Source organism: Portunus trituberculatus, chromosome 30, assembly GCF_017591435.1.
Source record: "Portunus trituberculatus isolate SZX2019 chromosome 30, ASM1759143v1, whole genome shotgun sequence".
Classification (NCBI taxonomy): domain Eukaryota; kingdom Metazoa; phylum Arthropoda; class Malacostraca; order Decapoda; family Portunidae; genus Portunus; species Portunus trituberculatus.
Genome location: NC_059284.1, coordinates 2149450 through 2165565, shown reverse-complemented (window position 1 = coordinate 2165565; position 16116 = coordinate 2149450). Strand labels below are relative to the sequence as shown.

General features: G+C 39.4%; 1 protein-coding gene across 2 annotated transcripts in view; it reads left to right on the top strand.

Annotated features, from left to right (window-relative positions):
• Positions 1-1806: 1806 nt before the first annotated feature.
• Positions 1807-16116, top strand: part of LOC123510876 (2',5'-phosphodiesterase 12-like) — a 33947-nt gene continuing 19637 nt past the window's right edge. For both annotated transcript variants that reach the window (XM_045266326.1, XM_045266327.1), the window contains exons 1-5: positions 1807-2505; positions 12447-12586; positions 13046-13185; positions 13555-13717; positions 13936-14068. In XM_045266326.1, the coding sequence (XP_045122261.1) occupies positions 1834-2505; positions 12447-12586; positions 13046-13185; positions 13555-13717; positions 13936-14068 (1248 nt within the window). In that variant the 5' untranslated portion in view covers positions 1807-1833. The remainder of the gene's footprint in view (positions 2506-12446; positions 12587-13045; positions 13186-13554; positions 13718-13935; positions 14069-16116) is intronic.

The window sequence follows — 16116 nt, the reverse complement described above, 5'->3', positions numbered from 1 at the left end:
TTCTGTTTGTAATGTATGTTTAAAAGTGTCCACTAAAGTTTTTTAACAGTACTATTTTCTAATTCTCTTTTTTTATTTGTTGTGATTCCATCTGATTCTGATTCCATTTTAGTTTTTAATTAAGTTTAATACCTTCTATTTTTTTTTGTAACCCTATCTTCTCTTATTAAGTTTTCCTTTATGAATACTGTTCCCTCTTGTATCCCCAGAGCCATATCAACATGTGATTCCATCTGGTTCTGATTCCATTTTAGTCTTTAATAAGTTTAATAAATTAGTCGGATGCTATGCACGGGCTCCGACTCTCTAATAAAGGGATCACTGATCCCCCTTATCATGATCCTCGCACTCCTACAACACCATACCTGAGGAAGATCTTGGGAGTACTGACAAGTGTAGGTGTAGCTGATGGCTTGTACTCGTATTAACATTGTTATGTCACCGCTACAACCCGCCTGGAACCCTCACCCTGTCAGTGATATTCACTCTCTGCATCAGCCCAAGAGGGACTGGCTCCCTCATGTGCTGCAAGACATGTTCATGACTAAATTGTCCAAGTACCCACACGTTCAGGCTATTCATGTTTATTGTGATGGGTCAGTCAATGGCAGCAGGTCTGGATGTGGGCTGTTCATCCGTGACTACATCTCTGCCAGTCTCTACACTGACACTGAGGTTTCCAGGCAGCTCCCTGCACCCATGTCTTCCACTAGAGCAGAACTGTATGCTGTACTGGAGGCGCTCCACATTGTGGCGCCCCTCCATAAGAATGTATATTTCTTTATTGACAGTCAGGCTGCATTGTATGCCCTTCAGTCCACCTCCCCCATGGACTGTGATCTAGTTAATAAATGTCTTGATCTCATCCACGCCCTAGAAGGTGCCGGTGCCACTGTCCATTTTATCTGGATACCCTCTCATATGGGTATCCCGTTAAATGAAAAAGCAGACCACCTTGCTCAGTGTGCCCTACAAGATGACACAGTGGACCCTGGCACTGAGTACACTCTGGGTTATGTTAAGAGTAGCATTAAGGACTTTGTACAAAGTAGCATTAGTGATCAGTTGGAGCTTTGTTGCCATAGGGGCAGTAGCACTGGTCTTCACTATGCACGTGTCTCCCAGAGCTGTGCCTACACCTACGGGAGACACACTGGATCACAACATGACAGGGTGGCAAAGAGGCTCAGATTAGGCTACGAATACTTTTGGGAAGTCAGTGCTTCTTCTGGTGTGTGCTGTGTGCTGCACCAAGGGGACACACTCTGCGTCACTATATCATGGAATGTCCTCTCATTGCTAAATTTAGGCCACAAGGTCAACATGACTTGTACAGCCTCATTGACCATCTCCTAGACTCAGCCACTCTCAGGGATGTACTCAAGGAATATCCTCAGTTTGCCCCAACACTGTAGGATGTTTAGGCAATAAGGTGTGCAATATGTGGATTTATTTATTGAAATACTTGTATTCTTGTGTATACTGTCCAGTGTTAGATTTTTTATACTTTAGCCTTAAGTGTTTGCCCAGGGGTTGAATGGCAAGGCCCATCCTCCTCCTTTGTTGTAATTATTTATTAATTCAACAATAAATGTATCAATCAATCAATCAATACCTTCTGACCCTATCTTTTCTTATCAAGTTTTCCTTTATGAAAACTGTTCCCTCTTATATCCCCAGAGTCATATCAACATGTTTTCTTGATTCCTTAATATTGTATTTATTTATTAATTCAATAATATATGTAGCAATCAATCAACATTGCCAAAGGATAACGAGTAGAAAGAGAAAGAGAGAAGAGGCTGTGCATTCGGCACCATAGCGACGTATACAATGCGGCTTTCACTCCTCACCTCACACGTGATACCGCGTCTCCGTCACCTACGCTTTTACTCTCCTCACCTTCGTAGACTATACAGGATGGAGGACAGGAAGGTGGTGGTGACGCACGACGAGGAATCCATGACGGTGGGGCTGTCATTCAGGTATCAGTGTTGTAATACAGACAGGACGTTCAACTTGAAACGTTCCAGTGAGGAGGAGCTGAGCAGTGTATTGGCAAGGATCAGCTGCAATATACAGAAGGTCTTAGACAAGAAGAAGAAGAGGAACGAAGATCCTGCCCCCGTTGTTCCCATTGATATAAAGACACAAGCAGGGGAGAGTGTGAGCAAGGACATGAGTTGCCATGAGTGCTTCGTGGCTCGGGCAGACCATCATTTCCTGGATATTGGTGAAAAATCGTATAGTCTAGATGTGAATCCCCCAATTGTGAAAGCCCTTGAGCTCCCCAAATGCATCATGGCTGGCTTTCCTCTCTATCCTAGCAAGTTAGAAGTGACCAATGGAGTGAATGAGGACAGTTCATTCACGTGGTACAAGAGTGATAATAAGTTTAGTAGTATGGAGGAGTGCAAGTCGAAGATGAACAAGATCAATTGGGTGGAAATGTCAACAGGATACACGTGTTTCACTGAAAATGATGATATTGGAAGATTATTGAAGGTATGAAGGTTTCTGGGTGAATTTATACCATGTCATTTCAAAGTCATACTTAACTTTACTTATAACATCATTGTCCCATTGATACATCCAGGAAGAGTTATTCATATAGCCTAACCTAACTGGATGAATTTTTACTCTTTCATCATACTCTTACTTCTGAACAAAGCAATTTTTTTCCTGGTAGTTTTCAATGTGTTGTTAATGAATATCCACTTCATTGAATGCAGGCTTATTCGGACCGTGGCTGATTCGGACCATGGCTAATTCGGACCGGATTCGGACCTAAGTCTTGGCTGATTCGGATCATGTTTTGAATTATCCGAACACTTACAAACAGTAATGTGTGGACAGTAGAGAACTGGTCAGTTTTTGGGCGCAGCATAAGGACAAACAATGACGTGGAAGGATGGCATCACAAATTAAACAGAAGTGCTAAAAAAGGTAACCTTCCCTTCTATTTATTGATAAGTTTGCTATACTTGGAGGCGAAGGAAATACCTAATCACATAAAACTCGTAAAGAAGGAAAATTAAAAAGGTATCAGAGAAATCGGTGAAGGAGATACAAGGTCGTATAATACAAGTATGGAAGGAATATAATGATAAGAATATAACAACTGGCCAGTTACTCAAGAAGTGTGCATATATCTATGTGTAAGTGAAATTGTAGGCCTAGACTAAGACTTAGAGTATTCCTAATAAATGCATTAAATGTAATTTTTCAATAAAATGTAATTTTACCTTTTCTTATTCAATTAATATCCTCTCGGTAACAAGTGTTGGAATTATGCAAAGTCCCCCCTGGAAAAGGTCCGAATCAGCCAGGACAATAAGGTCGAGGTCCGAATCAGCCAGGACATCGAGGTCCGAAAGAGCCAGAAAAAGGGCCGAATCAGCTTGGTCCGAATAAGCCTGTTTCCCACTTCATTTCCATCACAAATCAGTACTTTGTATATTCCCCCATCCTTCCTTTACCCCCCAAAAAAAATGTTTGTTCCCCTGAGAGGTACTGAAATGTCGTACCAGAAGAAAATAGTTTCATTATCGCAGTATCACAAAAGTAACAGTCCAGAATTTGGACTTTTACTGCTGTAGAGAATACTCGGTGCCACTGCTGGCAACACCAACCTAATCAAACTTACCGGTATCTATTTAACCAGAACTTACCTAATGCTAACTTTTACCTAATATAACATAACATAACATAACCTTGCTAACAACCTAGAACTGAGGCAACAAGCACTGCTGATACATCTTCCTCAGAACAAATTAAACTTTATCTAATCTAAACTAAGCAAACTAGGCTAACCTAACTAGCAGTGCTAAGAAATTACTATGAAGTTGTTACCTTATTTCTCTTCATAAAATCTGGCAATACAATGAAAATAATCTAGGTAACACCCTGCCTGTTCAGACATCTTCCATAGACTGATTCAAATCCAGTCGCATCTCTCCATACAAACCACTTCAATTGGCTAGCTGTATCTACAAATAATGTGAAATTTTCATATATTGATTATGTAGTTATTAAGATTGCAGAATGTGCTGTATTGGTGTATTTTAAGTGATTCTGGTTATGTATTTGCCATGTTTTTTGGTGATTCCCCAGAAACTTCTATTTTTTTTATCTAACCTGCCCCAAAACCCCACATTCTCACCAGTCCTGCATGGAAGTACATAAGAAAACTTGTCTTGGGAGAAATTCCGAGTCACCTGTAGCATCAAGAGGGTTGGTGACATTTTACAGCCATTTTATGCTTTTATGATACATAGCTATACAATGGGTTTTGTGAAGGTGTGGAAGGAAACAATGAAAAAATAAGGAGGCATAGGAATACTGGACCATTACCGTACTTTCTTGTTAAGATTTAAGAGTTAATAATAATATTGAAATGAAGCCTCACCAGCAGGCAAGAGCATCTCATATCTTTGTGAGATTTGGGCTGCTGGCAACAGCTGCAGCTCTGAATCACCGATTCACTCTCACTGTAGAGAACAGTCACAACTAGGAGAGGAAAAAAAAACACTTATCCTTAAGTCTATATATTACACATCAGTATACAAGTCACCTCTCAGTACAGTCATGACACAAGCAGGCACAGGAATGATCAGGCCCTTACACCATCATGTTCAGTCAATTGCACTCCCAAACTCTACTCAAGGACTCAGCTTGCTTTCACTTTTCTTCATTTCTCTTTTGGAATCTTGGTCTCAGTACTTTCTCCCTCTGTTCCTCAGAGTCCCTCAAGCCCTGCTTCCCATGTCAGCACCTCACATCTGCCAGACCATAGCTAACTACATTTATTCTAGTTTGCGAGATATAATTAAGAATCATGTTGATTACAAATACTGCCAATGGTAATTGCAATTTATATTATTTACATACACGTATGTGATGAGAGTTAGAATGGCTCTAAATTGTCTTGTGAATATGGGCAACAAAGTTCCCTATGAAATCTAGGCAATATCTCTCACTCTGCAACAACAGGTTCTTAATTTTAGAAGGAATGATGCCAAACACTATGTTAAAACTGTCAAATTAATTATTAACCTAAACAAGTATAGTACCTACAAAACAGAATCTCACAGTTTCCTAGGATACTGACACAGTAATTCAATAATCATGATCACCAGGAAAAATATAAGAATGATAGCACTCATCGATAACACTGATCAATAACAATTGTTTTTTTTTTTTTTTTTTTTTTTTTTACGTAGGGAAGAGGGCCAGCCAAGGGCAAAAAAAAGAAAGTTAGAAAAAAGCCCACTTGAACGCTGGCTCTCCAAAAAGTACAAAAAGTGCCAAAACCGTCAGCCAGAATTAGGGGAGCAAATGCCTCGATACCTCCCTCTTAAAAGAAAACAAGTTGTAGGAATTTGGAAATACAGATGCAGGGAGGGAGTTCCAGAGATTACCAGTGAAAGGGATGAATGATTGAGCGTACTGGTTAACTCTTGCATTAGAGAGTTGGACAGAATAGGGATGAGAGGAAGAAAAAGCCTTGTGCAGCATGGCCGCAGGAGGAGGGGAGGCATGCAGTTAGCAAGATCAGTAGAACAGTTACCATGAAAATAGCGATAAAATATAGAAAGGGATGCAACATTTCGGTGAGAAAGAGACTGAAGACAGTTAGTCAGAGGAGGGGAGTTGATGAGACGAAGAGCTTTCGATTCCACCCTATCAAGCAAAGCTGTGTGACTGGAACCCCCCCAAACATGCGAAGAGTACTCCATACAGGGACGGATAAGGCCCTTATACAGAGTAAGCTGTTGGAGGGCGAGAAAAATTGGCGGAGATGCCTCAGAACACCTAACTTCATAGAAGCTGTTTTAGCAAGAGATTAGATGTGAAGTTTCCAGTTAAGATTATGAGCAAAGGACAGACCGAGGATATTCATTGTGGAAGAGGAAGACAGTTGAGTGTCATTGAAGAAGAGGGGATAGTTGTCTGGAAGGTTGTGTCAAGTTGATAAATGGAGGAATTGAGTTTTTGAGGCATTGAAAACTACTAGATTTTCTCTGCCCCAATCGGAAATTTTAGAAAGATCGGAAGTCAGGCATTCCGTGGCGTCCCAGCGTGATCTGTTAATTTCCTGAAGGGTTGGACGTCTCTGAAAGAACGTGGAAAGATGTAGGGTGGTATCATCAGCGTAGGAGTGGATAGGGCAAGAAGTTTGGTTAAGAAGGTCATTAATGAATAATAGAAAGAGAGTGACAACACCAAATAGTTAATAGGAAATTCCCATACGTTACTGACTGAACAACAAACAAGAAACAAGGCCGAGGATGAAAAATATTCCTGATAAACCTGTGAGTAGGGAATAAGTTGATAAGGGAAATTATTTACAAAAGTTAATATAAGGATAACACACTACCGTAAGAGTCTCCTCCTCCTCAATCAAAGAACTGGACTAAGGTGTAGCACAGCCCGACTTCTCCCAGTGACTGTCTACTTCCTCCACCCTCTCCACCAACACACCTCTCAGGCTGAAGCAACAACAGATTCGGGGTACCAGTCTGGGCGAAAGTAAAAGGCGAACCGTGGCCGGTACACTAAGATTGTTCGGCATTCCAATATATGCTAGGATAATGATACTTACATATTACAACCACATTTACATTTATACAACTCTTGCAATAAATAATTGAAAATCTAATATACATTACAACACATACACACATATATGCATGTGTACACACACACACACACGCACCGTCGCCGTCGCTGAGAGAGGACGGCTCGTCTCCGGCTGCGGATGGGAAGAAGGAAAAATACCTATAGTGTTACAGGGCCTGGGTAACTCTAAGTTAGTGTCCTGTTAATGTCCTACTGTCGCTTAGTGTTGAAAGTGAGGGATATGGAGAGTGATCCCTGAGAGGAGAGTGTGGGCGGTGATTGTTTTGGCCGTAATCAGCTGACAATAACAAAAATGGCGTCTAGACAAGCCAGAAACTTTGAAGGTTTCATAACTACGCCAAAAGGACTGGAGAAACTAGATATGGATGCAAGAATCCAGGCACAGGAAAGTAAGTTCCTAAATATTTTGTCCATAGAAGAAAAACTGGATAGAGTTCTAGCCGAGAATGATTAGTTCAAAAAAGAGATCTATAACATTTGTTAACGTTAGCGAATAAAGAGCTATTGAAGGAAAAAGTAGAGATGGAGAAAGAAAACCAACAACTAAGGAAACAATGTGAAGAGATGAAGGCTAAACTCATGGAAATGGAGATGAAAATATCTGAAGGGGACTTGAGGAAGGAGGAATGCCTTAATCTAATTGATACTAGGATGAAAGAAGTGAACCATGAACATCAGGAGGTACAAAGGTCGTTTAGGGAGATAGTAAAAAAAGCAAGAAGAGGAAAATAAAGGGATTACGCAGAGGGAAATGGTAAAGGCACTAAAGGAAAATGAGTATGTGGTGAGAGATATTGCTGAAAAGAAAAAATGTGTGATCATAATAGGATTGCGGGAGGAAACTAACAGGAACTGGCAGGACAGGAGGGATAAGGAAAATGACAGGATTAAGTCTTTACTGAACAAGATCTCTGTGGAGGAAGAGGACCTATATGCTGAGGTAGAAGAAAGTGTGAGATTGGGAGCTTTTGAGGAAGGCAAGAATAGACCATTAATATTGAAATTAAAGTCTCAGGTGACAGCGGAGGCCTTGTTGAGGAGGGCTTGGAAACTTAAGGACTCTGAGGAAACCAAAACAATTTACATAAGAAGAAATATGTCACAAGATGAGCAAATGAAAATGAAGGAGCTTGTAACTAAAGTGAAGGAGAGGAATGACAAAAGAACAGAGGAGGAAAAGACCAAGTTTTTTGGAGGATGAGAAATGGGAGGATAAAGAAGTGGTGGATAAAACAGACGGAATAGGCATTACATGGAAGAATGAGACTAGGAATGGAATAAAAGTGACTTACACGAACATAGATGGATTTCTGTCTAAGAGGCTAGAATGTATGGATTATCTAAGAAATAACGAACCGGACATAATGTGTGTAGTGGAAACAAAGCTAAGGCCCGAAATAAAGCTAGACTGGTTTGTTGTAAAACACTACAAAGTATGGAGAAATGATAGAAAAAATAAAGGAGGTGGTGGTATAATGGTTCTTACTAAGGAAGATCTGATAGTGAAGGAGGTGAACTATAGTAAGAGAAATGAGGAAGTGATAAGTATGCTTATAACAGATGGCAAGAGGGACATTAATATTATAACAGTATACATACCACCCAGAACCAGTGCTTGGGAATATGAACAGTACCAAATGGTGATGAGAAATACTCTAGACAGAATGAAGCAAGAACTCATCAGAAAGGAGAGTGATGATAGTTGGAGACTTTAATTGCAAAGAAATAGTGTGGGAAGACTACGAAGTGGTGAGTGGGCAGAAGAATTGTTAAAGGTAGCAACAAATAACTTGATGACACAGTGGGTGAGATCACCAACAAGGTGCAGGGGACAAGATGTTGCAGCAAGGTTGGATTTGGTATTTACCAGGGAATCTCTAAAGAGGAAATTGAACATGAATGTCCCTTGGGGAAAAGCGATCATGATGTCCTAAGCTTTGAGCTGGATACGGAATTAAGCACGAATAAGATTGTGGAACGCAGGGAGGAAAAATTAAATTATACTAGGGCAAATTATAACCATATAAGGGAGTTCTTTAATGAAATTGACTGGTCCATGGTATACCAGGAAAGGGATATGCAATTGAAATACGATAAATTTATGGATTTGTATAACTCTGCTGTGAAAAAGTTTGTGCCATATCACAGAAAGAGGACTTTAAATAATAAACAGTGGTTTAATAGAAATTGTGAAGAAGCAAAAAAGAACAAAGAAAAGGCATGGAAGAAACTTAAGAAAAACAGTGATGTATTATCAAGAGGTCTACAAAACAGCAAGGAATAGATATGTTGAAGTAAGGAGAACAGCACAGAAGGAATATGAACAGAGGGTGGTGGAAAACTGTGATAGTGACCCAAAAATGTTTTACAAATTCATAAATGGAAAACTAAATAAAAGGGAGGCAATAGAAAAGGTAAAAAACGGGGAAGAAGTATATGAAGATGCTGGAGATATAGCTGAAATTTTGAACGACAACTTTTGCAAAGTGTTTACAAAGGAGGAGCATTTTATGGGAGGAAGGCCTACGGAAATAAAGCAAATGCAGGACATCATGGTTACTAAGGAAGATGTAAGGAAAATTATAAGCAATCTGGATATTAATAAATCAATGGGGCCTGATGGCATATCTGGGAGGTTGCTAAATGAATGTAAGGATCAATTGTTGAACCCAGTATTTGATATTGTGGAAACCTCCATACGAACAGGATTAGTCCCGAAAGAGTGGAAAAGAGCTGACATTGTGCCTATATATAAGAATGGTAGTAGAATGGAACCGCTAAATTATAGACCAGTATCGTTGACTAGTATATTGTGCAAGGTATGTGAAGAAATAATTAAAGCTAAGTGGAGTGAGTATCTAGAAAGTGAAAACATTCTGAGTGAAAGGCAGTTTGGTTTCAGAAAAGGAAGATCGTGCGTATCAAATTTATTATGTTTTTATTCAAGAGTGACTGACATACTACAACATAGAGAGGGATGGGTGGATGCTATCTACCTGGACTTGAGAAAGGCCTTTGATAAAGTACCACACAATAGACTGATGTCTGTTGTGTGGGAGAGAGGAGGACTAGTAAAGTAATCCTGTCTCCCAGGTTATTTTGAAGTTGCTCACATTGAGGCCAAAAAAGTATGGACAGGGAGGAGAATATAGATCAGGGGTTTTCAACCTTTTTTTCCCCTACGTATCCCTTTGGGTATTTTTAATGTCAGAAATGTACCCCCTGCACTTTGTGTAAAAATGGAAAATAAGAACTTACATTGGTAAACATTCCATTGTATATTTGTCAGTACTACACTGTAGGAAATGAACTAAACTACTCTTATACTTTTCAACGACACGCAGTTTGCGATAAAAATTGTTATTAAAATTGACATTGCATTCTGATATTGATATAGTATCATCAAAGAAAATAGCCCCAAAGAGACCAACCTGCCAAAAAAACAGCAGCACCAGTCGATCTTACTTCCTGACTGTTGAATGGTGACTGCCTGGTGTGACCATGCGTTCCCAACCACACCTCGCTCCCCTCTGTCCAGTATGTGTACAGTACACGTCAGGCAGCCAGGCCCCTTAGCTCTGTGCCCCTTACCCTAATGACACAGGGAAAGAGCATACCCCTGACAGACCCTTGGGGTATGCGTACCCCAGGTTGAAAACCCCTGATATAGATGGTGCTGCTGCTAATGTAAACAGCAGGGGAGCCAGATCCAGGAGACACAGATGATTGAAATGCCTTTGGGACTAAGACAGCTAGGAAGTTGAAATAGTGAAAGGGAAGTTTCTGGCTTCAAGAAGGAAAAAAATGACTGTGCAATGGATAATTATCCATTGCACAGTAATTTTTCCACTGTGATTATAATCACAGTGGAAAAAGAAATTAGGTGTTTGAGGGAGATGATGACTATAGTTTTTGAAAAACAAGGTCAACTCATTGCAGAAAACAAGGAACTGAGGCAGAAATGTGAAAAGTTAGAAAATATGGTTAAAATGAACAATGACATGAAAAAAACTCTGGATGAAATAAAAAGGATGAAATAAAAAAGGGAAAACAGTGTCCTTAAGGGCATATGTGAGAATTATGAAGTGGCATTACAAGGACTAGAGGAAAAGCTAGACACTAATGTGGGGGCAAGAAAGGGGATAAGCAAAGCAAAACTGGAAGAATGGAAGATGGTCTGGAAAAACAGAACAAGAGGAAGAAAAAGCAAATTTTGCAGTAGTAGTTAAGCAACAAATGAGAGAAAATGAAGGACACAGTCATACAAGTGATCAAAGAAAATGAAGAATTAGTGAGATACAATAGACCAAAAGAAGTGTATGGTTATATATGGACTACAAGAGAAAGGGAACCCTGAGAAATTTGTTAGAGAGAAAAAGGAAAAAGAAATGGCTAAGGAAATTACCTCAGCTGTCCAAGATGAAGAACAGTCTTTAAAAAGAAGTAGAAGAATATACAGACTTGGTAAATATAATGAGGGGACTAAAAGACCACTAAGAGTTAAAATGAGATCACAAACGGGGTAGAAGAAATATTAGCGAGAACTAGAAGGCTGGTTGGTAAGACAGAATACAACAATATTTGGATAAGGAAAGATATGAATCATGAAAAAAGGGAAAAAGAAAGAGAACTGAGAAGTGAAGCTAAGGAAATAAACAAGAGAAGGATAGAGAACAAGAAGAAATTCTACTGGAGAGTGCTAGACATGAGGCTGAGGAAATGGTATATTTGGGAAAGGGAAGAAAGGCATTAAGAGTCATGTATACAAACATAGATGGATTTATATAAGGAAGGTTGGAAGTGAGAGATTGTATATTGGAAAAAGGACCAAATATGGTGTGTATAACAGAAACAAAGTTATGTGAAGACTTTAAAGAGCAGGGATATAATGGTTTGAGGAGAGACAGAAAGGGAAAAGCAGGAGCAGGAATATTGATAATGGCTCGAGAGCATATAAACAAGGAGGAGGTACAGTACAGTGATGGACTGAAGGAGGTTTTAAGCATAGCAGTTAGGACCAGTGGGAGGGAAAGAAGGAGTATCAAAGTAATATATGTGTCACTGAAGACTTATACATGGAGGTTTGATGTACACAAAGAAATGCAAATGGAAGTACTAAATTGCCTGGACAATATGTTAAGAAAGGACAGAACAGTTCTGCTTGTGGGAGATCTAAGATGGAAACATGTAAATTGTAAAGAAATTGATGTAAACAGTCATGCTGAATATTGAGGGAAAAAATGTTACAACTGGTAATAGTAAACACATTGGACTGATGGGTGAAGGATTATACAAGAACCATCTATGCTGGATTTGGTATTCACAAAAACACAGAGACTTGTCCAACCATCAAATATCATAGCCCAATGGGAAAAGTTATCATGTAGTTCTAGAAATTACATTAAAGAATCAGGAAATTTTGAATTGAGAGACAAACAAAAAAGACTGAATCACGCTAAGATCAATTTTGAAGGATTAATAAGTTACTTTTGGTAGTGTTGATTTGAAGGAAACCATGAAAGGCAAAACAGTTCAAGAGAAGTATGAAATATTCTTAGAATAGTGGAAAAGTGGAATGCATTGAGTGATGAAGTTGTTACAGTACATAATGTGCATAACTTTAAAGAAAAATTGGATAAATGGAAACAAGACACTACGACCCCTGTATAATACAACTAGGTAAATACACACACACACACACACACACACACACACACACACACACACACACAGAACTATAATTTTGAGCTACAATGTGTAGTGCATTATACAGTGTCATATAGAGAAACCATTGAATACTACAGGTAGTGATGAGTCCCAGACGAGGTGAGCGGTGTGGAGAGGACACGGAGGCTGTGGCATCTGTGTTGGTGTCAGCTGGGCCAGGTCCATGCCCCTTTGAGCGCCGCCACCAAGTCACCAAGGACCAGGCGGGCCAGAATTGGTTAGTGATGCTTCTCTTATTTTTGTTACATTAGTTGTCTTAGAATAGAAAACTTAGTGCTCATGTATTCCTTCAAAGTTATGAGTATGAGGAACTATTAGCTACTATTTCAGAAGTATTCAAATAAGAATAGATTATTGAGAATGACTGAGTGACTGCATTTGTTGGTTTGTTAGAGTTCCTCTGCACAGCAGAATTGTAGTTGTTGTTCTTGTTCATCAGTCATGACTTTTAAAAAAAGTATATAATACAAATAGGTATTTGTAAAGTATGGAAATTGCCTTAGACTTTAAGCTCTGACACTGATTATTTCTGAACAATAGTATGCTAGTTTTATTTTTAATTATTATGTACATACATAGTGAAAAAATTACACTAAAAAAAAAAAAGAGTGAATTAAACCACCTATGTAACCTGATGTAACCCACTGTGTGTGTATTTGTTTAATTTCGTATTCAGTTTGCGTGTGATCTCCTACAACATCTTGGCTGACCAGTATGCAGACAGTGAGTTTGCCCGCACCAACCTTTTCCCCTCTTGCCCGTCCTATGCCATTGATATGGACTATAGGAAACAGCTCCTTGTCAAAGAAATCTTAGGTGAGAAACAAAAGTAAAGCATTTTCTTCAATAATATAACAAGTTGGTGTTTTTGAGGGCCAAATGTCAGATAGTTTATGATTATATCTTGTAGATTTAAACTTTAAAGCAAAGGCATCACATTCTTCACTATGGTGTGCAGGGGAAGCAGTGATTTAATACCATAGAGATAGATATTAACTATATTCATTACTTTTCCCATGTATGTTTCTGGTTAGTCCTGTTTGACAGTCTTACCAGTTACCAGCCCTGCCATTACTATCAGGGTGATCACTGTGACATTCATTGCACTGCACTATATTGATACTCTTCTGAGAGTGTGTATATACTTATCACTGATTGTATTCTACTCCCCACCACATACCACAGGTTATAATGGGGATTTGATCTGTCTACAAGAAGTTGATGAGAAGGTGTTTGTGCATGATTTGCAAGTTGCATTGAGGAAGGACAGTCTTGAGGGTGTGTATGCAGCCAAGGGTGGAACTGTCACTGAAGGCGTGGCGCTCTTCTATCGCCTCACAAAACTAAGGTGAGTTCAGGCTCAGTGCACCAAATTAAAGTGTTTCAACTTATGGCACATTGTACATAATAATAATAATAATAATATTAATAATAAACTATACTGAGAATTAATTATCCTCTGATATTTAATGGTTGTACTGAGCTATTCATAGAATACAGAGAAATATTAGAAGTTTATTGTAGAAGGACTTGGATTATCTGTGAGTACATAGGTGTTTTTCACAGATTACTGGAGACTCAGCGGTTCATCCTGAGTAAAGAGCTGGAGACCAATGTATTATTTGCTGAGATATGGCAACAAATACAGTGTTCTGAAGACCTCAAGGAGAAAGTTGTCAATCGATTCACTTGTCTGCAGGTAACTTATGGCTTGTGTTGTGTATTTACCTAGTTGTATTTACTTAGTTGTATTGTACAGGATTCGAGCAGAGCTCATAGTGTCCTGTCTCTATGTCTCCATTTATCCAATTTTTTCTTTAAAGTTATACACATTATGTGCTGTAACAACTTCAATGCATTCAATGCATTACACTTTTCCACCTTTGTATGTGGAAAACTGTATTTTCCAATATCCTTCACACACTGCCTCATCCTGATCTTTACATGTCCTCTTGTGCTTCTATCTTCTTCTGTCACCAGCACCAGATCTTCCTTGTCTATCTTTTCAATGCCTTTGACTATCTTGTACATTGTTATTAGGTCTCCTCAGTCTCTTCTATCTTGTAAGGTTGGCAGTCCCATTTCCCTCAGCCGTTCTTCATATGGTAAATCCTTTAATTCCGGCACCATCTTTGTAGCAATCTTCTGTATCCATTCTAATCTTCTTATAATTTTTTCATCATATCTTTTTCCATGAATTGAAATGCCACTCTTATATTAGTCAACATTTTATATGATATTCCAAATATCTTGCTTATGTGTTTTTTTGGGGTTCAGATTTCCCTGTATAATCACTCCCAGATCTTTTTTCTCTTTAATCTTCATTATTTGTTCCTCTTCCATCAGATAGTTCTTTACTGGTCTTCTCTTGCTCTTTCCTAATTCCATTACGTGACATTTCTTGGCATTAAACTCCAATTATTACTTCTTACTCCTTTCATAGATTATGTTTATATCTTTCTGTAGCAGCAAACTGTGCTCCTAGGTTTTGATAACTCTTAGCAGCTTTGCATCACAAGCAAATAAATTAGTGTAACTGTTTACCCATTGTGAATGTCATTTACATAAATCTGGAACATAATGGGGGCTAACACTGATCCTTGTGGCACTCCACTTGTTACTTTACCCCAAGATGAGTATGTATCTCTTATCACAGTTCTCATCTTCATCCTTCAGATAATCCCTAGCAAAATTCCTCGCAGTTCTCGTATGTTTTCTATTTTCCAAAGTAGTCTTCCATGAGGGACTTTATCAAAAGCCTTTTTTTATGTCCAGTAATACTGTGTTCACCCATCCATCTCTGCTTTCAAGTCCTTCTATTAGTCTCGAGTAGAAGCTTGATAAGTTCAACACACATGACCATCCTGTCCTGAACCCAAATTGTCTGTTCAATATAACTTGTTCTTCTTCCAGATATTTAACCCATTTTTCTTTGATAACTATTTCACACAACTTCCCCATAACACTTGTAAGTGACACCGGTCTGTAATTTAATGGCTCAGTTGCCTTTCCTCCTTTAAATATCGGTAATATGTTGGCTCTCTTCCATTGTAGTGGAACTTTCCTTTCATTTAGTGAAAGTGTAATTATTTCTCAAATTGGATCCAACAGCTTTACATTTTTTTAGCACCCAGCCTGATACACCATCCATCCCCATTGCTTTTCTGACATCCAAAGTATCTAATAATCTTATAATATCCTCTTTGTGCACTGTAATTTCCTGTAATCATTGGCAATGCAATGTCCTATTTGGTTATGTAAAATCTTCCGCAATGAACACAGTTTTGAAGCTTTCATTCATTATTTCACACATTAGCTAGAGCGAGAGCAGGCAGACAGGTGTCTGAGCTGTAAGGCGGCTCAGGTGAGACTCCCCTGTGCCCCGCACAGTGGGGTCGAGCTAAACTAGGTACAGGAGCATATGAACCTATGAGACGCCACGTGTAAGGTTCGGACGTGGTGCCGGTGCGTGGTGTAACGACCCTTAACGACCCAACCCTAACGCCCCCCCTCCATTGCAGCAAACCCCGTAAGTGCAGAAACAAAAAACAAAGAAGTGAGAGCAATGGAGGGGCGTGCTGCAATACATATAAGAAAGGGCTGACAGAACAACAAGCTAAGGGAGACCAGGGGAGGAGACGGAGGCTTGGAGATAGCGAGGGGCGCGGACCGCCCGTCGTGGCCGTGTCGGGTGAGGAGGCGGTGGTGCCCCGTCGTCGCAGGCGAGGTCTGCCCCGTGGGAGTCGC